The sequence below is a fragment of the Zootoca vivipara genome, chromosome 12, assembly GCF_963506605.1.
Source record: "Zootoca vivipara chromosome 12, rZooViv1.1, whole genome shotgun sequence".
Classification (NCBI taxonomy): Eukaryota; Metazoa; Chordata; class Lepidosauria; order Squamata; family Lacertidae; genus Zootoca; species Zootoca vivipara.
In genome coordinates this window covers 34,420,329-34,443,981 of record NC_083287.1, presented here as the reverse complement: position 1 = coordinate 34,443,981, position 23,653 = coordinate 34,420,329, and the positions used below count along the sequence as shown (strand labels likewise).

General features: G+C 43.5%; 2 protein-coding genes across 2 annotated transcripts; one reads left to right on the top strand and one right to left on the bottom strand.

Moving 5' to 3' along the window:
- Nucleotides 1-223: 223 nt before the first annotated feature.
- RPP38 (ribonuclease P/MRP subunit p38) lies at nucleotides 224-4,647 on the bottom strand. The gene is made up of 2 exons (XM_035129573.2): nucleotides 4,527-4,647; nucleotides 224-2,904 (listed from the first exon to the last, which is right to left on the bottom strand). The coding sequence occupies exon 2, from the start codon at nucleotides 2,869-2,871 to the stop codon at nucleotides 2,023-2,025; it is 849 nt and encodes a 282-aa protein (XP_034985464.2). The 5' UTR covers nucleotides 2,872-2,904; nucleotides 4,527-4,647; the 3' UTR covers nucleotides 224-2,022.
- Nucleotides 4,648-9,427: 4,780 nt separating this feature from the next.
- On the top strand, nucleotides 9,428-17,895 carry ACBD7 (acyl-CoA binding domain containing 7). Its single transcript, XM_035129575.2, has 4 exons — nucleotides 9,428-9,586; nucleotides 16,391-16,508; nucleotides 16,601-16,663; nucleotides 16,764-17,895. Exons 1-4 carry the CDS (start codon nucleotides 9,575-9,577, stop codon nucleotides 16,835-16,837), a joined length of 267 nt encoding a protein of 88 aa, XP_034985466.1. The 5' UTR covers nucleotides 9,428-9,574; the 3' UTR covers nucleotides 16,838-17,895.
- The last annotated feature ends 5,758 nt before the right edge of the window (nucleotides 17,896-23,653 follow it).

Sequence of the window (23,653 nt, the reverse complement as noted above, 5' to 3'; positions counted from 1 at the left end):
ACAAAAAGTATGTTTGTGTAAATAAGTAAAATTTGCTTATAGTAGTATGTCCTGGATTTTGGAGCAAAGGATTTCACTGTCCCTTGTGCTTATTATAAGCAAATGTTCACAACTCTGCAAGTACCTTTTTTTGGCTGTTACCAGCCATAATGTGTCTCTTTCTTTCTTCCTCCCTCCCACCCCTTGTTCTTTAATTCTAATAATGGAAACCAGCCTTAAAAAAAAGCAAAGGCCATGCATAGACATTGCTTGCTTGAAACGAAGGTATTTCCCAAGCTAGACTCACCCCAGATCGATTTCCCAGTGAGTTGGTATAGGTTGAACGGCTCTTGTAAATGAGTCCACGCTTCTCTAAGCTTTCAATTTAATGCATCGTGATTCAATCAAAGGTGAAGATGTTCAGTAGTGATCTGGATAAGTTTACATGACTGGTTAAACAAGTGTGTGTGAGTAAGAGAGAGAGAGAGAGAACATTAAAATAACACCGAATATCTGAAATTAGTGTGGAAGTAGGAGTGAGGAAAGCCTCAGAACTACGCAAGACTTCATAAGATTAATTATAACCCTTCATTTTTCTCCTTCACTAGACAACTGAGAACAATCTTCCCAATTATTATCCAATAAATTGCTGGAGCCAAGCAGGTCTAGTCGGTGCTTGGATGGGTAACCACCAGGGAACCAGCTAGGTTTCCGTGGCAGAGGAAAGGCAGAATAGAAATGTAATAAAATTAGGTAAAGGTAAAGGGACCCCTGACCATTAGGTCCAGTCGTGACCGACTCTGGGGTTGCGCGCTCATCTCGCATTATTGGCCAAGGGAGCCGGCGTATAGCTTCCAGGTCATGTGGCCAGCATGACAAAGCCGCTTCTGGCAAACCAAAGCAGCACATGGAAACGCCGTTTACCTTCCCGCTGTAGCGGTTCCTATTTATCTACTTGCATTTTGACGTGCTTTCGAACTGCTAGGTTGGCAGGAGCTGGGACCAAGCAACGGGAGCTCACCCCGTCACAGGGATTCGAACCGCCGACCTTCTGATCAGCAAGCCCTAGTCTCAGTGGTTTAACCACAGCGCCACCTGGGTCCCTGTTGTAATCACCTGTTGTAATAAAATTACAACAAATTAAATATTTGTGCCGGAAAGAGAAGAAAGCAAAGCACAGTTGGTGTAGACATGTGGTGATTTTGCCTTTCCATAACCCTTTAAGCACAAACTACTGCAAGCACAGAGTTTTGCACCTGACTAAATAGGTAATAATTTAACTACACATCCTATATCCAGTTCTTGCTGCTGCATCCTTACTGTCCCTACAACTTGCCTGTTTTCAGTATTAATATTAATAGCAGCTGATTGAAACACGTTTCCTCTGAGCAGCCATTTTAAGTTGCACTACCGTTTTAGCTGTTTAGGGGCATTTTTAGTTTTTAGATTCAATAGCATGCTGTTAAACTGAACGTGGTAAGGCTGTGACCTCTGTTTAGGAAATCTGCATTGTGGGGTCCCCAAGAACAGTTGTGACCTGCATCCCAAAATCCAAATCTGAAATGCTTTTCTTCTTGCAGACATTTGGGCTGATTGACATGCTAAAGAAAATACTCCTCTATTAAAGGCCAAATGCACCTGGGGGTCAGTTCTGCATGCATTATTTGACCAAATGCAAGTGTCCAAAGGATAACATTGTGCTATCAAATTTGCAGATGTTTTGTGATTCCGGCATCTTAAAGAGATTACTAGCTATTGGATCTATCAGCACAGATGGATGTTTGAATAAACGTTATCACTTTCATACTATTTTGTTTTGAATTACGTTTAATCCAGAAAAAGGCTTTGTTCCAAGCACTTTTCGATTTTCTGAAAAGACATGTGTCCAAGTACCAAGCATGAATATCTTGCCACAAATATGAATTTTGTAATGTTGGTATAGATTCTTAACTGCAAGCCTCCTTTATATTACATAGCTTTTACTGACTTCTTAAACACACACAAAGGCAAATAAGAAATGTGGGAACAAGCCAATATGATTGATTACTTTGAAATACGCTTTTTAGTTTTGGGAAGCTTCCTTCGCTTGTTTGGGTTGGGTACTATTTTTTTAACCTTGAGTGCTTGCAGGGCTGTACAACCAGGAGAGACAAGCCTGCTACCACCTGCTCTTTTCCGCTTGTGGTTGGGAGAGCGCTCTTCCGGGTCCGACTCTGCGCACTCAACCGCCTGCAAGTTCGCCGGATGAGCATCTTCAGTGGCCAGCAAACGTTCTGTTCCGTGCTGAATCCAGGGCACATCCAAATGTGGTATTCGCGGGATAATCGTTTTGGCTACCTCTGCAAAAGTGTCAGTGTCCTTTTTAAATCCCAGGGCTAGGACGGACGTTAACCCGAGGACCGGTGCGAGGCTTTCACTGAGACGGGGAACCTGGCCGGCTGGAGTGGCCCGGCTTGCGCAGAGCAGAATAAGGTGAGACGTTAGCATAGCAGGTTTGGCAGACTTGCACACAAGCACCAGAAGCAGCTCGTTTTTTTCCAGCGCTCTGGTTACTTCGTTAATCCCGATAGCGAGTTGGTTCCTGATTTGCAAGTCAGTCCACCCATGTGCTTTAGCATCTCCAGGGCAATTCTCGTCTTGAAGTCTGCTGGTCTGGCCATGGCATTCTTTTTTCTCCTGCTTCTTTCCAGAAGAGGGTTTCTTCCTTCTCCGAGTCTCTACCTTTTCTAACCCAATCTGTTTCATAACATCTCCTAAGGCCCCCAATATGTAGTGCATGTCTGCTCCATCCACAGGGCTCCACTGCAGAGTATATGGGTTGCTCAAAGATGTCTTTACAGGCATTTGCTTCGATTTACGGGCTGACGATCCCTTTGTTGCCTGAAGGGACATCTTGATGCTCTTGGTATGGTTTGCCAACCTGAGCTGCGAATGAAAAATCAGCAATAAATTCTGTGAACTAAACCAGATACACACAACATTTATAGGCATGCACTCCCCATTCCAACATATTCTTGCTTCTTTAATATATTTTTTCTAACATACTTGGCATTGCTAAGTTCTTATCTCCTACCTAGCCTTGAAACTGCAAATTAAACGGTTCATTTGCACAAAGCATGGTTGCTTGTATCCAGCGCTACATGCTTAGCCTTACAAAAGGGGCAGTCTGCAAAAATATGCAACAAGGATCTAAAAGTTGTAAGCAACAAATGTGTTTCCATTTGATGCTGAAATATTCTGGAATTATATTTTGGAAACAGTACATGATATACTAGAACAATGAGAAGTCTAGGAGGAAAAGCTAGTATCGTTTAGAAGGATATTTAAATCCTAAATTTTAAAAAGAGCATTCCTAGAAAAACCTCAGAAATGTGTAATTCCACTAGGCTCTCTGATCTGGGAATTCAGTTCGATTTCTGCATTTCACGAGATCTCTGCAAAAAGGCTACAATCTGCCAGGAGGGGGTTCCCTGTACAAGCCCCATTCGAATGAATGAAAACGACAAAACACTACCCTGGACTCTGCCAACGATGTGCATTAACCTAGTCAAGTTCAATATTTAAGCTTCCCTTGTCTCTCAAGAAGACATGTCACAACCCATCTGTATATCTGACTCCTGCCTCAATGCATCAGTCTCCCGATGTTAAACCATGTCTGTCCTATCATCAACTTTACTTATTTAAACCCTGCCCCCCCCCCGAAGCAGGACTTGCAGCAGCTGACGAAAATTAAAACATAGGTAAAACATAGGAAGCTAAAATATATATAAAGGATAATAAATAAAAAGTAATGAGAATACCTAGGCAGTAGATTTAGGAAGGCTGTTTGCTCAACCTCTGTCACTGCACTTGAGATAGAGGCTGCAAGGTAAACTGTGGTTGCACGACTCCTACACTAAATAGGGAACTGTAGTTCAAGGAGGTGGGCAGAAGATCGCATCTACTGGGAGATCGCTGGGTAATTTGCAATAGCTTATCAAGAATTACTCCCATTTTTTCAGCAGCACATAATGGCTTTCCCCACAGAAAACATGTTGCTGAACTGCAGAAAGCTAACCAGGAGTGGACTTTTTTTATGCAAAAAGATCTTAGTTCGGATTTGGAACGGAAAACAGAAGTCTAGACTCAGAAGACGGTGCCGCGCACCCTGCTCTTTAAATCTTAAATGTTTTATTCCTAGCCCTGATAGGTAGATCTACCGACATTGAAATCTTGAGCATACCTGCACTAAATCACTTCCGATAATCTAAAATTCAAGGACTACTACGGGTTGCGGCTGAGATGAGCGTCTTAGAAAGCTTCCTTAAGCGTAAAAGGAATAAAAAGCTCCTCTCTGCAAGTTAAACAAAAACGAAGCCCAACCTTTCCTTTTAAAGAGACGTGCTCAATGCCGGCCTGCTCTCTCCGCTCCGGCAGCAGGAAGCATTCGGAAACGTTGCTACAACCTCTGGCCGCTGCTGCACGTGTAGGCTTGGCCGTAACCCCCCGTCTCCATCCCCACGTGGCAACAACCAACCACTCTAGCAGAAAGCAGGGCTCCTTCCTACCCTCGTGGGCGTCCTCCGTCAGGCTCCTCTCCGGCGGCCGAGAGCGCTGCGGCCCCGGCTTCCTTCCCTCGGCCTTGGAAACCTCCCTGAGCGCGCGGAGGGAAGCGGAAGAGCCCGGCTCGCCTGGCCCAGGACCGCCCTCCTTCCAGGCGGAGCTTGCGCCCGGAAAGCGAGGCACAAGGCAGGCTCCCAAACCGTGGTTTGCCCCTTCGGCGACCGCCAGAGGGCGCAGCGAGCACAGTCTTCGTGTAGGTTTCGTGCGAGCTGATGCCCGACGGGAGCCCCGCTGTGCTCGACGGGGCTTTACTACGAGGATAAGGTTGCGCGGAGGGGGGGGGGGCTGCAGCCCAAGCCTTTCGGCCTTACTAGTTCCTGGCTGAGCGTTCCCTCGGACTCCCCGCAACCCAAGACATAGGGGAAGGGGGCCCTGGGGCCCTCTAAACGTTGCTGGAGTCCAGCTCCCACCAGCCCCATAGAAGAATTGTAGAGTCATAGAAGAATTGTAGAGTTGGGACCCTGAGGATCTAGTAGTCCAACCCCCCTGCAGTGCGGAAATATGCAGCTGCCCCATACAGGGATTGAGCTTGCAACCTTGGCGTTATCAGCTCTAACCAAGTCCGGCATCAGTGCACAATATCAACCGTGATTAGACCTTCCTACCGTTTCCCTCCAGCTGGCAGAGGTTCCTGTGCTACACACATACACAGAGTGAGTATATTTAGAAAACTGTAGGAGGAGAAAGCTGTACCTGTTGAACTACCCAGATCTCTTTCTCTTTCTCTCTCTCTCTCTCTCTCTCTCTCTCTCTCTGTGTGTGTGTGTGTGTGTACAGAGAGAGAGAGAGAGATCTGGGTAGTTCAACTGGTACAGCTTTCTCCTTCAGTAAGCATACTGTATTGTCAATAGTACTGTACTGAATATCCGCTTGTTATTCTGCTGTTAGAGACAAAGGACAGGAGTCCCACTAAAGTAGAGAAGTAACAGTTCTAAGATTGCTATTAAATAAAGCCCAGCAGCAAACAAACTAAGAGGGCCACCACGTCCTTATTCGGGGGGGGGGCTGTCAACCTGGTCCCTACAGCCCACTAGTGGGCGTTTCAGGATTCTAGGTGGGTGGTGGGGGTGGGGGTTCTACCGGCACAAGCTGAATCCTTCCATTGAGCACTGGTGGACGGTAAGGAAATTTTACCATCAAGAAAGATGCATTAGTGGGCGGTGGGTATATAAAGGTTGACCACTCCTGCGGCTTATTCAAAAACAGGAAATGGGTCTTATAACACTTTAAAGCATGGACAGCTGCCCACCCCCCATCTGGTAAAACAATAGAAATAACTAACCAACCAATGACATTGATTCTTCCCCCTCTAGCAAAAGTCCTGCCCCCCCCCCCAACAAAAATCCTGGCTACACCCATGCTTTAAAGGCTGACAGCTTTATGGTGGCAAATAAGATATAAGCCCTATTTCATCTGCTGAATGACTGAATGAATAAAGTTGAATGAACTTTATTGTTTAAAGCCAATGGCATTATAAATACATCAAAAGTCACTTTGAGATAGTCTGAACAGACACACACACACACACACACACACACACAACTGCTGCTCCCCCACGTAAACCACATATTACCCCCTACAATAAACTTTAAAATACATTAAACATTGCTAACTTAATGATTTAATGGCAAGACCAAGTGGGGGGAGGCAGCTCCTCTTCAAACCTATATAATCTGTTAGCACAATGACACTCATTTAGCAGACATAGGCAAACTCCGCGCTCCAGATGTTTTGGAACTACAACTCCCATCATCCCTGACCGCTGGTCCTGTTAGCTAGGGATTATGGGAGTTGTAGTCCCAAAAACATCTGGCGGGCTGAGTTTGCCTATGCCTGCCCATTTAGGATCAATGATGCAATGCAAGTACGCATAACGCATCAGCCCTAATGGGCAGGAATGAACTAGCACTGCATGAAATAAACACTAGGTGGCGCTAAATGAGATGTACATCCCAAATGTACAATGGGATGCTTATTGTGACCATTCTCGCTTCAGTCCATTCCAAGGGCACGGCGGAAATTCAATGTATGCGTGTACAAAACCTTTGTTGGCTGACAGTCAACATAGAAAAAACTGTAACATAATATTCAGAAGGAAGCAATACATTCCAGGGACCAAAGTCTTTTCTTTCAGTTTACTTTCTTCCCATTTTAAACTGCAAATGCAAGAGGCCTGCTTTACATTGCATTTGGGTGGGGAGGGGAGGTTTGACACAGAGAAAGGCAAGGATTAGTGTCGGACTGCTGCAACAAGTTTGGACATCCCTTGCACACTGGCGGAGGACAGCTTCCTTGGAGCTGGGAGGCCACAGGGCGCTGGGAAACAAATGAGGTAATTTGCATCAGGTGATGATGACATGCCTCTCTCCTCTCTGTACACAGCAAAGTTAAATTGCAACTTGAAATGCAGCAGGGGGGAAGCAAACTTGCTGCATTTTAAACTGCTAATATGCATATAGCCTAAATTTCCGATAAGCATTTGAACCCTTCCCTCAAAATACTGACAAGTTTCGTTGGCAGCCAATGAGTCCCTGACTAACAATTCCATTCTATTTTCTTGCCTCTCCTTGCTGTTAGATTTTGCCCACATCAACACCATATTTATTGGTTTAACAAAACAGGAAACCAAATCAAACAATATACAGTATTGTTGTTTAGTCGTTTAGTCGTGTCCGACTCTTCGTGACCCCATGGACCATAGCACGCCAGGCACTCCTGTCTTCCACTGCCTCCCGCAGCTTGGTCAAACTCGTGTTCGTAGCTTCGAGAACACTGTCCAACCATCTCGTCCTCTGTCATCCCCTTCTCCTAGTGCCCTCAATCAGGGCTGATTTCCTTCAGAATATACAGTATAGCAATTAACAAAAAACTCCTTACATACCCAAAGAAAGACACAGAATTAATTTCATCCTTTAATAATTCTAATGTGACTTCCAGTCCCCCCCCCCCACTGTGGTTCCTAAGTTCCCTTTCACTACACACTTAATTTTATCTGTCCTATATTCTCTATCATTTTTGTTTTGTAACAGTCTCCTGTTTTCAAGCAGAAACTCAATCTAAGCCTGCCAATGAATTGGTAATATTACAATGTTCTTTTAAGTATTCATCCATGACTGGACCAAATGGTCAGGGGTACCTTTACCTTTATAAATATTCCACTCTCTGTTGAATATTTGATCTGTATGGTCTCAGAATCTTGCTAGTTCAGCATATTCTAACATTTTACTTTGGCAATCTAACTTAGTGGCCACAGAGTCCCCTTTCCATCTTTTAGCAAGAATGATCCTAGCTCCTACTACAACATTTATAAATATCTTCCTTAATCTTTTTAGGATTTCATTACGGTATTCATTATGCCTAGTAGGAAGGCTTCAGGCTTCTTTGGGAAGGTACATTTAAACATTTTTTTAAAATTTCATTGTAAATTGTTTCCCAGAAATCCTTGATTTTATTACAGTTCCACCACATGTGGATCATGGTGCCTTCCGCCTCCCCGCATCTCCAACAGATGTTTGATCTAGTTTTGTACATTTTGGTGAATTTTACAGGTGTTAAATACCATCTGTAGAGTGTCTTAATGCGGTTATCCTTCAAGCCATAGCATGCTGTGAACTTGAGGTCATCCCTCCACAGCCTCTCCCATGATTCCATCTGGATGTTGTAGCCAAAGTCTCCAGCCCACTGCACTTTATACTGCCCTTTATCCATAGAGCTCAGGACAGTTTTCCTAAAGTATCCTGGGATCTGAAAGTTTGCAAAGGGTTGCAAGAGTTGTTAGGAGACTGTTATTCCCCTCACAGTGCTAGAATACACCGAGCTGTTTAACAATCAATCCTTTTTATTACCAGGGAACTCTGGGAATTGCAGCTCTGTGAGGGAAATGCCTTGTCGTGGCGAAGGGGCTTGAATAACTCAGAGAAGCTATGAGCTATGCCGTGCAGGGCCACCCAAGATGGACAGGTCATAGTGGAGAGTTTTGACTAAATGTAATCCACCTGCAGAAGGAACTGGCAAGCCACTCCAGTATCCCTGCCAAGAAAACTCCATGGACAAGGACAACAAGCTACGAACATGAGTTTGACCAATCTGCGGGAGGCAGTGGAAGACAGGAATGCCTGGCGTGCTATGGGCCATGGGGTCACGAAGAGTCGGACACGACTAAACGACTAAACAACAACAACTCTTAGCAGCCCTGATAGTGTTTTTATTTATATCCTGGTTTTTAAACCAACAGATATGCAACACAGTTTACAAGGCTTATAAACATATGCAATAAAACGAATGAAAGACTAAAACGTACAATATGGCAGATGGTGGAACAATAAATCAGCAATAAACAAAAGGCAGCTGAAAAATAAGTCCACCTAATTGGAAGACAATAACAATAATAACACGGGAAAATTAAAAAAATAATAATCTTAAGCAACCACCTTGAGGCTATAAAAAGTGTGACCCAGTGGCTTTCTGCAGGGAGAGTATTCCGCAGGCATGCTACTGAGGAGAGCTGCAGTCCAACAACATCCGGAGGGCGAGCAGTCCTCCACCTCCCATCGTCAGAACCAGTCCTCCAATTCCCATCGTCAGAAGCAACTGTACACTGCAACATTTTGTTGCAGGTCGGACTTGAAGATCAGCCCATTGCGAGCGGGTCTGCAGCTAACAGCGTTCGGCGCTCTCGCGCGTTGCTCACCACTGCCCCCTAGCGACTCAGTCCAGCCGCCAATCACGAAAGCGCGCTGCCTCGCCGCTGCTGGTCTGGTTTACAATGCGGCGGCAGCAGCAGCGCAGCAGCAGTAGTAGCATCACCTACTTGGCTTACTTTTCGGGAGCTCGCGCCTCTGGTGCGACGTCACAGTGCCTCCTTGTCCAATGGGGACGCTTGGGCCGATGGCATTATAAATAAGGGCTGCGAGAGGGAGCCGCGGCTTCATTCCGGACGGGGGCGGGGCTTTGCTGAGAGCGCCGGAGCGGCTGCCGTCGCAGGCTGTGCACCATGACTCTGGAGGTAAGGGGAAGGAGCGGGGCCTGAAGCAGCGACGTTAGCGCAGCTTCTGGAGAAGGTAGGCTCGCCTGGCTCCTAGCCAAGGGACCTGGACTGAGCCGCGAGAGTGGGGTGGGCGCAGCTGCTTCGCGGAGGAGGCGATTTCAGGCTCCGATCTGGAAGCCCCTTTGCTCGTCGGTGCCTCCTTGCCCAGCCAGGCAATCCAGCGCACGCCTACTCCGGAGTAAGTCCCACAAAGTTTAATGGGACATACTCCCATGTAAATCGGTGCATGACTGTCGCCTAAACGCGCAATCCTCCTATACGTCTAACTGCATAAACAGGTCCTTGGGGAAGAATAGCGGCGGAGGGCTGCTGGTCCAGTATCCGGTGAGTCGCCTCCTGTGCTGTGCAGGATAGGCTGCTGGGTTCGGTACGGTTCGATCCAATCCAGCGAAGCTATTCTTAGGCAAATCCTATGCCTGCACCCTGCAATCCTATACCTGGAAGGATTAAGCCTCATTGAACTCAATAGAACTTATTTTTGAACAGGCATGTATAGAATTGCTGTGTAATACACTCTTTTTTAAAAAAAAAAGTTCAGAGGGGAGTGTGACTTAGGTTTCCCTGTTTATTTCCTACACCTTTTGGTTGGAAGGGAATTCCCCCCCCCAACTGTTTGGCTCAGGGGTCAGCCCTGCGGAGATCAACTGGACCCCCCCCCCATAAGTTACCATAACATTGCACTTCATGTCGAAGTACGTAGGTGCAGAATTGAGGACTTTAGAACTTTAAATGCTGGACAGTTATAGCCGTGCATTTGCATCTCATCCCTCTAGTACTGATTCATGAAGCATAATGTGATTAAACGAGTCCCTCCACCCCCACCCAACCACACAAATGTGAGTTGCAATCCATTTAGTGTTGAAACCATAAATTTGGGCAAGTTTCCGTGCACAGTCGCACAAGGTTTGTGGGATTGCTTGGGGGCAGGGCAGGGACCTACCTGCCTGATGGACTGGTTTGGGGTTTCAGCTTTAAAAAATTGTAGGGGCGCAGTGGAGAGTCTTGTCTTTCAGGACTTGGGACACTTTGAAGACAGCTTGCCTTCAGGTGCTGCGTGTTCATTTTTTGTTCATGTTGCTAGCTAGTCTCCACTCCGAGTTAAGTGTGACAGCTCAAACACTTATGGCTTCCTCCATTGGAGCATTTATGGCTGGGGACCAGCAAAGTTTGAGGACTGCAACACTCTTGGAAGCCGCAGTCTCTTCTCTTTCTGATATGCAGACCTCAGCTCTTTCCTACTTATTCTGCTGGGCCAGCATTAGCGTCATGCAGAGAAGGGCTAGGAAGAGCGAGAGTGATGCAGCTCCTGAAGGCAGAGACAGCAGCATCATAATCCCTCACCCAGAAGTACTCAAAATATCGCTACTACCGTAACTCTGCACTTGGCAGCTCTGCTTAACTGCCTGGATTTTGGCTGAATCTTTCGCAAGGGAGGATTTGAGGACTACAGATGATTGTTGTGTAACATGCAGTCTTTGTGACTCTCTGCACATATGCAAGCCACAGCCATCCGCTCCAGTTTAAATGAATGGCTGCTAGCTTGTTACTTATAATGCCATCTGGATGTAGAAATGTAATAAGGCAACGGAGCAATTTAGAATTAAAAACACAACTGTATTCAGAAGTGATTAGCATCCAGTTAGAATACAATAGCTTTTCCACATCAATTGCAATAGTAAATAGATGTTAAGATTTTGTTGTTTCTTTAATGCTGGTATGCCACCTTTGTGGTTAATGGGGTTCCCCCCATAAAGGTCTTTCCATCAAAGTGCTGATGTACGTAGGTAACAGGTCCCCAGGTAGATTTAAAACCATTTTGCATTTTGTCTTACTAAAATCCTAAAAGTCTGCCTCTCCCCTCTGACCCACTAAAGAAGACGCTGAGTTCACTGCAGGATGTTTATACTTAAGGCCACCTGGCTAAAATATGCATGTTACAGAACATTTGGTCATAGGAACAAACTGACCATTACTGAGTTGGTGAAACACCTGGAAGGTTGATGTAATGTCCTTGGTTCTATAGAAAGTGGCTGTAGCTGTGTGCCAAGTCTGTAAAATGTCTTTTTAAAAGTCTTTAAATGGCTTTTGCCGTTTCAGTTTAAAGAGTCTTTCAAACTCTTTTTATTGGACATCTATTGAAACTCTATTGCTGATAGAATTAGCCCAGCTGAATGCTTGAAGTCTCGGGTAAAGGTAGAAGCCCCAGGTATATAGATTTCGAGAAATGAGCATTTAGCTTTTGCCTGAAATCCTTTCTACTGAGAGCTGTAAGAATGAGCCCATTAGGATGTTTACCTTAAAGACATCTGGCGGGGTTCATCAAATTTGCAAATTTGTAATAAATAACTTTTTTTTACTTTCTATTCCTCTACTTCCCTGAGTATATTTCCTTCGCAGCTGCCTGGCAGTTTGGACACAACCCGAGGTATAACAGTGCATGGCCATGTAGGGGCTTTATTCTCAGTTTTGGCATTACAGAAAGGATGCTGCAGGATAGAGACAGTCGGTCGTGACCTATTTTATACATTTATTTAGGCAATTCTATACAGTATTGTGCAATCAAGCTATGCCTTCTGGGTTAGCTGTAATACACTGTTTGCAAAAGAGCTCACAAGGTGATTACAGAATATTTAGTGATAACTAATGAGATTACATATTTGTGAAGTTTTTTTTATGTTTCAGTGCCCCAGTAACAATTCAGATCTTCTTTCTCCTTTTCAGAGCACGTGCATAAGTGACTTTACGCAAACAATCCTGAATACAGTATAGTTACAGTTTACCAGATAATTTCAAAGCACCCCCAACTAAGAAGTATGAGATTTTATGTTCTTAACTAGAGGGGGCATTTACTGGGATTCCTTTTTTTCTACAAAGCCATTACCACCCTGGTTGGTATCCTTTAAAAAAGCACATCAGGGTTACATTGCACACTAGCACCCCCCATGCTATGCCCCTGGAAGACCCCTTTTGAGTTGACAGTGCAGTCCTATGAATAGTGCAGTCCCAGTAATCAATGGGTCTTACTCCTAAGTATATATAGCATTGCAGCTAAAGGGTACTTTTAAAAGCATTGATTTAGGCCAGTGGTTCTAAAACTTTTTTTTCTCTAGGCCACACTTTCAGAATAATAATTAAAAATTGAAAAGAAACTGGAAAAGAAATACATTGCAAAACAAAAAGAAACAACTCCTAGCAGTGCTTGATTTTGAAAATATACCCATATTCTGCAAATGAGAAAAAAAAACATTTTGATACTATATCGTCTTAAACTATTCTACACTGAAATTTTAAAAAGGTTCTTTGATTGTCCTTTAATCTTCCCACCACACTTGCCATCTCCTCCTGTAACACCAGTGTTACTGTTAAGGCCACTGATTTAGACTGTGTATATAAATCACTAGGTTTAAAGTGCATTCCCTGGGCCCTGGAAGAATCACTGGAACCAATTTACCCCCCACAGGCCTACAACATGAAACACTCTTTAAAAACCTACAGTTCCAAGGATTCTTTAGGGAGGGGAAATGTCTTTTAAATGTATGGTGTGCATGCTGGGGGCGGGCAGGCAATTGCTGCTCAAAGTAAAACAACAACAACTACTACTACTACTGGACCAAGTTAAGCACTTGGGTATAAGTGTGTTTCTTTGGATCCTTGCTATTGCTTGAATAACAACTCCTGGTGATCAAGTTGGTAATAATCCTATTGGCTATTCATATTCTCTGGAACTGAATAGTTTGCCATAATTTCATGGCAAGTTTTTTATGGCTAAAAGGTAAAGGACCCCTGGCAGTTAAATCCAGTTGCGAACAACTCTGGGGTTGCGGCGCTCATCTCGCTTTACTGGCCGAGGGTGCCGACGTTTGTCCACAGACAGTTTTTCCAGGTCATGAGGCCAGCATGACTAAGCCGCTTCTGGTGAAACCAGAGCAGCGCACGGAAACGTCATTTACCTTCCTACCAGAGCGGTACCTATTTATCTACTTGCACTTTGATGTGCTTTCGAACTGCTAGGTTGGCAGGAGCTGGGACCGAGCAACGGGAGCTCACCCCGTCGTGGGGATTCGAACCGCCAACCTTCTGATCGGCAAGCCCAAGGCTCAGTGGTTTACACCACAGCACCACCCGCGTTTTATGACTAGGTGTAGTTAAATCTGCTATTCTAATAGAAGCATGTGGGAAGAAAGAATAGAATCTTGGGGGGGGGGGGTGGAATAGTGAGAATTAATCAACAGAAGGGTGGGAAACCAACTCTGAATTTGTAACGGTATTTGTATCAGTGGTTCTAAAACAAGATAGCATGAATGAATGGATACCATGGTTACACATAGTGGAAACAGTAGCTAAAGAATGGGTGCCCTGTTATAATTGCTCTGTAATGGAACACAGTAGCTCATTGTTTAATTTCAGTGATGTTTATACTGTAGTTGTTTCATCTAATGAATGTTGGGGGGGGGGGGAAAGAGAGGTTATGGGAATTTAAGAGCTGATCACCGCATTTTTTCTGAGCCAAGGATGAGTTGGTTAAGAGTCTGGATTTTAGTGCTGGCTGTCTGCCTATTTGGAAAGCTTCATACTGAATTATTTGTTTCTTTGCAGTATATTACTTTCTGATAGGAGAGACAGGTTCCTTATGACACCTTTGTTAAAATAGTCACGATGCTCAATCTGACCTTCATTTCTCTTAACAGACATTTGAGCATTTGCAAGGAAAGAGCCCGATTGAATTGCCAAAGGCTGGCATGCCGTTCTGGCAGGACTATTGTGTCATGAGCTTCGTGCAAAATATGCATCCTACTGCTCATGCATATAACTGCAGGTCTGCCTGGAGATATCACAGTGCTAATCAAATAAAATAACTTAGCAATGTAACCATCAGGGCATAGCTAATGCATGCATGTTGGTGAAGAAAAAAAGGGTCAATACAAGAGCTGTACTACTGTGTGTATAGAGCAGTATCTCCTTTCCTGCATCACTGTAAGGCAGGCATCGCCAAACTTCGGCCCTCCAGATGTTTTGGACTAAAATTCCCATCACCCCTGATCACTGGTCCTGTTAGCTAGGGATCATGGAAGTTGTAGGCCAAAACATCTGGAAGGCCGCAGTTTGGGAATGCCTGCTGTAAGGCATCTCTTGTGACTTAAAATTATAGCAAAGGCAGATGAGAGAATTATTGACACTGACTCAAGGTTACCCTGAAGTATCAGAATAAAAAGATGCTGGGCATGTCTTGCTTTTTGTAAAATTAGCTCTGCTCTAAAGGGGAAAGGAGATTGCTAAACCATATGGACTCTAGACTAGCATCTTTATTTTTAAGGGGGTTTTGTGTGGAAAAAGTGGCCAATGTGCTATATAAATGAATATTTAAAACTCGTCAAGTTCTTCATTTGGAATTCTTGAAACAAGAATTCTGTGATTCTTGGAGACTGACAAAAAGAACTGGAAAATAGCCTTTCCAGTCCCATACGTTTCTCTTTTAAAAAACATCGTTGTCTGTTCTAGGAGCTAATTCACAAAAAATTACACTCGCTCTATTCCTTGAGTTACTGGATTCACTTATTCAGAGCTTCCTGCTCTTGGGAGCTGTCATTAGTGCAAATATCAAAGCCCACACACTTGGTCTTGAAAGGATTAGGGTGGAAGCAGCTGTTTTCAGCCAAAAACCATTCTCTCCCCCCACCCATGGGAAGGAAACCTTTTTCAAAAATAATAATATTGAACTTGGGGTAGCTGCCTTTTTTCAGCTCAAAGACAGAAGAACTTGGATTGTTGATTGCGTGCAATATGTGGTTCCATCTCTAGTGTGGTTATATGACAATGCAGGCTAACTGAGCATGCCCATTATGGAGAAACGGGAGCAGAACTTGAATCCTTGACAACAGTATCTGCGTTTCACACATAATGTAGTTCTGACATCAGTGTACTCGAAAACCAGTGGAACTGAGAGAATATTGAACAGATGGCAGCCATGGAGCCCACAGTGAGGCCTTTTGGCAAACTGCTAGCTAGCCCGTCTGACAGAAATCTTAGGATAAAATTAGCATAAACCTGCTTTGTGGTGGAACACTGTGATACTGATATGAAAAAAAATGAAATCCCATGCTTTTTACTCGAAAATAAACTTGGGTAGGTAATTCCAGTCTATAAACACGCTTTAAAATCAATGAGCCAAATTAGCCCCTTGCTGATGATTAAAGTGTTATAGAGAAATAAAACCTGCATTAAGGCTGCCATTTTATACCTGCTTTCCTGGGAGCAGGTCCATTGGGACTTTTGAACCAACCTGCATAGGACTGAGAAAGAAGTAAGTGATCTTATATATTGGTCCTATTGCAGACGAGCATATTCTAGCCTGGAAGTATAATGTGACATTCAAATGAAACCTTATACCCAAGTATAGAAAAATACTAAGGCAAACAAAAAACAACCCAACTAGCTGAGAGAGCTGATACTGAACAGAGTTGGAAAGATGCCCAGTGTCTTCAGAATCTGCATTGCAGTTTACGCAGAGAAAGAGAGTGAGACTCAAGCGATGCTACAACTTGACTGCATGCAACTGCTGGTTGCATGGGACGCTTCTTACTATAACTCGCTGGTAGAGCATTTGTCTTGTGTTTCAAAAGGTCCCAAGTTCAATCTCTGGCATGACCAGGTGGGGTTCAGAGAGACTCCTCCCTGAAGCATCAAACTCACTGGAAGCAATAAATGGCTGTTTTAAGTGAAATTCTTATGGGTTTTTTGTTGTTGTTTTTTGCCTCTCTTCAGGCCGACTTCAACACTGTGGCAGAAAAAGTAAAAAAATTAAAGGCCAAACCAACTGATGATGAACTAAAAGAACTGTATGGACTCTACAAGCAGTCAACTGTGGGAAATATTAATATTGGTAACTTTGTACATACCTACACGTTTATATATTAATTTTTAAAGATACTTTGCGTGGTTTGTATTGATACTTAGTTGTTGTCTTTTTGGCAGAGTGTCCTGGGATGTTGGATTTGAAAGGCAAAGCAAAATGGGAAGCATGGAACCTTAAGAAAGGTGATGGATTTATTTCAGCTCTTCATTATTCTGATTCAAAATAATGTCGTGTGAAAATAACAAATAAGGCATAGTAATAAAGCTGATTTTTCCTTTACAGGTATGTCAAAAGAAGATGCCATGAAGGCTTACATTTCTAAAGCAAATGAGATGATACAGAAATATGGACTGTAGATTTTCTTTGGACAATTAGTTCAAAGGCAAGGGCACTACTCATTTTCAGACTGATGTGAACATCATTATTTGCAATAAAAACATTTTCCCCCTTAGGACATGGCTTGTTTGGATCCTCTTTAAACTGGTAATATTCATGGTTTGGGCCACTTAAATATTCACATCAATCTTCTCATTGCCCATGCCAATATAAAAGTTTGCACTCATGCGGTAGAAAAACAATAATTCAACAATGTTAGGCTATTATAATACATCTGGATAGTTTTACTTACAGGAAATACTGGTACCACTTCTGTTCCGACTAGTGACACCAGGGATTGGGAACCCGTGTCTCTCCAGATGTTGCTTAGTGCAACTCCCATCAGCCCTGCCAGTGCTGGCTGTGGTAGGAGCTGTCTTGCACTGATGGACTGTTTCAGATAAGATTGAAACCATGCCTCTAATTTAGAAACTACGCCATTGCCACATGGCATAAGGTTTTGAAATCGTGTATTTACACCTACACACCCATTGCAAAGAAACACGAAACCACACACAAACTTCTCAAATATGATAACTTGCTTCTGGTTGCATGCAATTTCCTTCCCTGAAAATCAATTTACCTATTAGTTATCCGAAACTCTTCTTTAAAAGAACAAAATATTCCAATGAACAGGCAAAAATTAATTAAAAAATACTGATTGCAATCAAAACGTATTTGCAGATTATGACACAGTCCTTAAAATGTGAAGTGATCACCTCTGCTTGTGCAGATTTCATCACGTCGCCTGACCTCTGTTACATCTTGAGATTTAGGAGGATATCTTTGAGTTTTGGGGGAAGCATGTGGAGTCATACCCAGACAGGCCTCCATTGGCCTCATGTACATGACTGAACAATGTCTAATTAGAACAAGGATCAATTAAGGCCAAATGCCTTTATGCTATCTCATTTCGCTGCAGCTTTAGAATCTTAAGTTTTTGGACATACATTTATTTTGCTGAGGAGGTTGCTAACTATTGATTCTGAACAGGTAGCGGTGGGAGGGAACTGGAACACTCTTTGAGTGTTCTGGGTGGGGTAAATCATTGAAGGAGGAGGAGGAGGAGGAGGAGAAGGAGAAGGAGAAGAAGAAGAAGAATTTATTATTTATATCCCGCCCATCTGGCTGGGTTACCCCAGCCACTGCCTTGGAACTTCTCGCCATGTAGGAAGTGGGACATGCTGAACTACTTCAGTGGACTAGCCAGTTCTTGAAACCTCTCTGGTTTTTTCGTGAGCTGTAACTGTTTGGGATAAAATGGAAATGGTTGCCTTGGTCCTCTGCCAGAGGAACAAACAAACAAACAAACAAAAAACCAAAGGAACGACTGACCTAATTCCAGATAAATTGCAAGAGGTTCAAGTTTATGTAAGCCCTTCAGAAACAAAATAGCAATAAAAATATGCAACAAATTGCAGCGAGCTGTTCCCATCATTCCAACCTTGGTTCTGAACTAAACTGCTAAAACACCCTGCTTATTTCTTTGGCCACAGTGAACACTATTCTACAGTTCAGGAATCTCTTTAACTGAACGTGTTCTTACATCTACTGAACAAAGGATTCAATTGTCTCAACACACTTTCTTTCCTCTCCAAGTTTAGTTTACAAGTTTGGAAAGAAACTGGATGTGACTTGCACAACAAATTCAATAGAGCCATTCAGGGAGCTACTCTCTATTCATGATAATGAGCCCACTTGATGCCTGATTGGTCTTTTTCCTTGAAAAGGGTCTGGAAACTGCAGTTGCCAGTACAACACGATAGCCATGGGAATTGCTTTACTCAGTAATTGGATGTTGTTTCATTGTTACAAAACCATTAAACGTTTCAAAATTAATAATTTTTGCCCTCTGCACAGGACAGAAAATTGCAGTTCACTGTTTTGTAAGAAGCTGAGAATTTTCCAATGTAACAGGTCTTCAAGTGAATGGACTTGCCTTTTATGGATTGTAAAAGGGGGAAGAACCCTAAAATATATTTCTCCTTTCTAATATGTTTATTCTGGCCTACTTAATGATATCTACCTAAATTACTGCAGTGAATTGTACTTCTAATCTGAGAAACACTTACCCACCTGCTATTGAACTGTCCATTTTGTCTCGCCATGTGCAATATGAGGAGCTTCACTGCCACTTGAAAGCAGACAAATAAACCATTAAATAATACTGGGCTTTCAGGGCAGTTTAATATTTTCCTTTCTTAAAAACAACAATTGATTCTTTCATTTAAAATAAAATTCACTGAGTCTTTCATATGAGCCACTTCTATTTCAAATCTTTAATTTAGCTATTACCTAATGTAATAATAGCAGTATTGATAATCTGCATGAGCAGTTACATTCCCAGACTGGGCAAAAATCCTCATTGGCCCAGGGCCATGATGCCATCGCCTTAAGGGCTGCAGTGAACATCAGCACTTGCAAAGAAAACTGGTAAATATACCATTGCTACTGCCTAGAAGAGCAGTTCATTAGCAGTGAGGTTGCAGCAAGGCTGTGCAACAGCAACTAGTCACACTACTAGGGTCATTTGTGACTCAAGTTTTTTCTGAATGTTTAAAGGCTCCCTTAAATATGGTTAAAGACTTGGCCCTCCCCCCAAAATGAGGCTATTGGGAGTGTGATGTCACAACAGGAGTACTGATAGCAGGAGATGGAACTCAGCAGGTAGGTGTTTCCTAGTCCAGCGTTTCTCAACCGCTGTTGAGACGCTGGCTGGTGTGCCGCGACGTGCGGCGACGAGAAGGGTGATTTGCATTGTCACGTGCCTGGCGGCCGCCAATACACAACCCTGGCCCGCCGGAAAGGAAGCCGGCCGGGTCACGACGCGGAGCGAGCGCAGCTCTCAACAGCCACCACCACGGGAGGGTGGTTTTAGACAAACTTAAAGAAGCTGGCTGGATGAGCTCAACCTGAAACCTGCTGAGCAAAGGATTGTGCTGGCAGAGAAATCAGCGGCTTGTGAAGCCTTATTACAGGAGATTGCAACCAACACAGCAATTGGCAAGTGTTTCTTACAGTCATAATTATATAGTCAATATAGGGCGGCACAGAGTTAAATTTTTTAACCTTTTTAATGGTGGTGTGCCTCGTGATTTTTTTCATGGAACAAGTGTGCCTTGGCCCAAAAAAGGTTGAGAAACACTGTACATCAATATTGCAACCCAGTTACAAAAGCAACATAAATCTGACTCTACACCTTGCTTTTGAATATATATATTTTCATTTCTATTTTGTTTCTCTTGTTCTCTTGAATGCTCAGAATTTAAAAGTCACCAATTTAGATTGCAAGTTCAGCATTCTACAATATCAGTTCTGCTCTTTCTGGCTATCGCAAGCAGGTATTATATTCTAATGGAGTCACAATTACTCATCCAACTCACTGGGCAAAACATCCTGATTTATTTATAGTGTGATAAATGATGTCCACTGTTGCAGCCATGACCAACAGACAGAACTTAGACATTCAGAAACTGCCAATACACACATTTTTGTTTTTGTTTTTAAGTAGGCAAAGAAGTCAAATGTAGAGGATGGTTTGAAATAAAACAACAACATCCTTTAGACTAAGTAAGCATAGTATAATATTCTGCTGAAACACTGGTAAGGACAAAGGCAGGGGTAGGCAACCTAAGGCCCGTGGGCCAGATGTGGCCCAATTGCCTTCTCAATCCGACCTGCGGACGGTCCGGGAATTAGCGTGTTTTTACATGAGTAGAATGTGTCCTTTTATTTAAAATGCATCTCTGGGTTATTTGTGGGGCAGGGGAATTCTTTCATTCCCCCCCCCGCCCCCCGCAAAAAAAATAGTCCGGCCCACCAAATGGTCTGAGGGACAGTAGACCCACGGCTGAGAAAGGTTGCTGACCCCTGGACAAAGGATTTCCGAAGTACTGTACAGTACCGTACTGTACTTGTGGCTGTTGTAGGCAACACTGCCATCTACTGGACATTCAAGCTGCAACATGCCCTACAGTCTGACTGTGAGAGGTTGCTGTTCTTGTGCGTGCTTTACTTAAACCACATGTACCTTTGCTTGATATACCAGGGAGCTGGAACTAACTGAACCATCCCTGCAGTGGTTGCTGGTGCTTATTGGGGATGGTGGGGTGGAAAGCAGGGAGACCAATCGTAGGTCCAGCCACTCCCTGACTGGTTGAAAAGTTGGCTGGTAGATGGAGGCTAGTTGAGGGCTGACTGTGATGTGATATACTGAGGTTGATTCAACAACAACAACAACAAAAATACTGCATCAGGTCTGCTGGACCACCAGTGAACTTTAAACACCTAGGCATTTTGCTAACAGATGGATGCTGGAAATGCACACAGACCTGAAACACCCCCTGTTGAAAGCCCTCCCCCACTCCCCGTAGATCCTTTTTCAAAGGAAGTACAAACCAGAATCAATTTGGATATAGGGGGTGTCAGTGCTACAATCCTATTAAAGTCACGTCTGTCATAAGGACAAAAAAGAGGCGAGGCAAGGCCACACCAGAAGCAAATGGAATAAACTTCCAGTACTGGAAATACAGATATGGGAGACACCTTTTGCAGTTGGAAGACCATGAGAAGATCTAGTCCAAGAAACACAAGCTTCCAGATTTGGAGTGGGGTTGCTGGAACTAATTGACAAGTCACGTCTAAAATGAAGGAAGTTGGTGGGAGTGTAGAAACTGGAGATTTCCAGACTGATTTTCTGACTTGGTGTGTTTACTTTATCCCACATTTGACTAAACACTCATTACACAGTTTGATAAATAACTGAGAAGAACCTCCACAGCTCATTTGGTAGAGCAACTATTTTACATGCAGGAGGTCTCTGGTGTCTCCAGGTAGGGCTGTTGTTCAAAATCCTGTCACACAATTCTAAACTAGTGTAGTTTACACTGTGGTATCTGAAGAAGTGTGCATGCACATGAAAGCTCATACCAATGACAAACTTAGTCTCTAGGGTGCTACTGGAAGGAATTCTTTTTTTATTTAGTGTAGTACAAGTCAGCTTCCTATGTTTGACTGACTGGCAGAAATATAACACTGTACAGCAGACCAATGGGTCCATATTGTAGAAAAAGAGAAAACAAAAAACCAGAATAAACTTAATACAACATATGAGAGCCAATTGTGGATCTCCTGCCACCCTGCCTAGCTACACCCTAAGTCAAGCCATGTTTGGGGGTGGCAGTGACCTAACAAACCATGAGGTTTCCACATTGACACAATGATTATATATGACAATGTCAGGTAAGCTTCACTTCCTGAACAATTCAAAACACTGCAGGCTGTACAGAAACAAAATGTTATTTAAGCAGTAGGGTTTCAGTGGAAATGAACTCTTTTGAGTTTGTATGAATCTTCCAGTGTGGCATGATGGTTAAGAGTATTGCACTATGACCTGGGTGACCACCAGAGTGCAATTCCCCACCCAGCCATGAATCTCACTGTGTGACCTTGGGCCACTCACCATCTCTTAGCCCAGGCATCCCCAAACTGCGGCCCTCCAGATGTTTTGGCCTACAACTCCCATGATCCCTAGCTAACAGGACCAGTGGTTGGGGAAGAACATCTGGAGGCCGAAGATTGGGGATGCCTGTCTTAGCCTAACCTACCTCACAGGGTCATCTGAAACAGGCAAGATGCAAAACTCACCAGTCGGAATTGCCACAAAGTTTGTCAACTACGCGTTTGTTTGTGGCCCACACTTCCAAGAAACAGATGAGCTATCAAGACATTTTATTCATATGTGGCAAATGCCTTCTCACCGTAGTACAAAATTAAGACTGGAAATTAATTTGAATCTACCTTTTCCTGGTGTGACCATGTCACATTATCATGCAGGCAATCAGACTTGGCTAAATGATGATGTCACAAAGACAGCTTGGAGAAAGGCCAGTGCTTCATACTTTCATTTGAATGGGTGAACATTTCCCTTGTTTTGCAAGGCTCCAGAACAATAGCTAAAATTGTGCAGTCTGAGGCAAACAAGATTTCTCTCTCACACATACACATACACCACTTTCAGCTGAGGCTTAATTTTAGCTTTGGTTGTATAACTTATATAATTGGTATTAGAAATGTTGTAGAGGGCCCTACTAATATTCTTACTAATACAACACCGGAAGTAAATTTCTGAGATGCCCTGACTAATTTCTCTGTAATTTATATACACTGTTCATGGGAATACCTCCATACCTTTTGCAATCGGTAGTACGGGTGTGATAATAATTATTGTTGCATTATATTGCAGTCTTCTTACATTTTTGCTAATGTTTGTATTCGTCTAAATCATGTCATTTCCAAAAGACTCTAATACCTAGAATCAGAAAATCTACATATAAGACATCTATAAGAAAAGTTCTGAAGGGAGTCACCTGGAAGGATTGTTAAGGGAAAAGAATCACATATCAGATCACACCAGTGCCTATAGACTGCATTGGGAAAACCATGCATTGGGGGGCGGGGCGGGTTTCCAGGGTGTAAAAGTTTGAATAGCATGGATCCTCTGAGTTTCCAGAGGGGACCCTCCCCAAACCATGGTGAGTCCCATGGACTCAGATGTGATCTATAATTAGAAGTTTTAAGAAATCCTGAAGATTCTGGGTTTTTGTGCCTCTGGCTGCAGCATCAGCAAACACGATTGCAATTTTTACAGTGTGTATATATCCTGTAAGGGACCCAGGTGGCGCTGTGGGCTAAACCACTGAGCCTAGGGCTTGCTGATCAGAAGGTCGGCGGTTCGAATCCCTGTGACGGGGTGAGCTCCTGTTGCTCGGTCCCAGCTCCTGCCAACCTAGCAGTTC

What these genes read in the sequence shown, in the direction of transcription:
- RPP38 (XM_035129573.2), bottom strand. Translation starts at nt 2,871, where the DNA reads ATGTCCCTTCAGGCAACAAAGGGATCGTCAGCCCGTAAATCGAAGCAA.
- ACBD7 (XM_035129575.2), top strand. An exon ending in TGTGGGAAATATTAATATTG is followed by an intron (nt 16,509 to 16,600) that starts GTAACTTTGTAC and finishes TCTTTTTGGCAG; the next exon opens with AGTGTCCTGGGATGTTGGAT. An exon ending in AGCATGGAACCTTAAGAAAG is followed by an intron (nt 16,664 to 16,763) that starts GTGATGGATTTA and finishes TTTCCTTTACAG; the next exon opens with GTATGTCAAAAGAAGATGCC.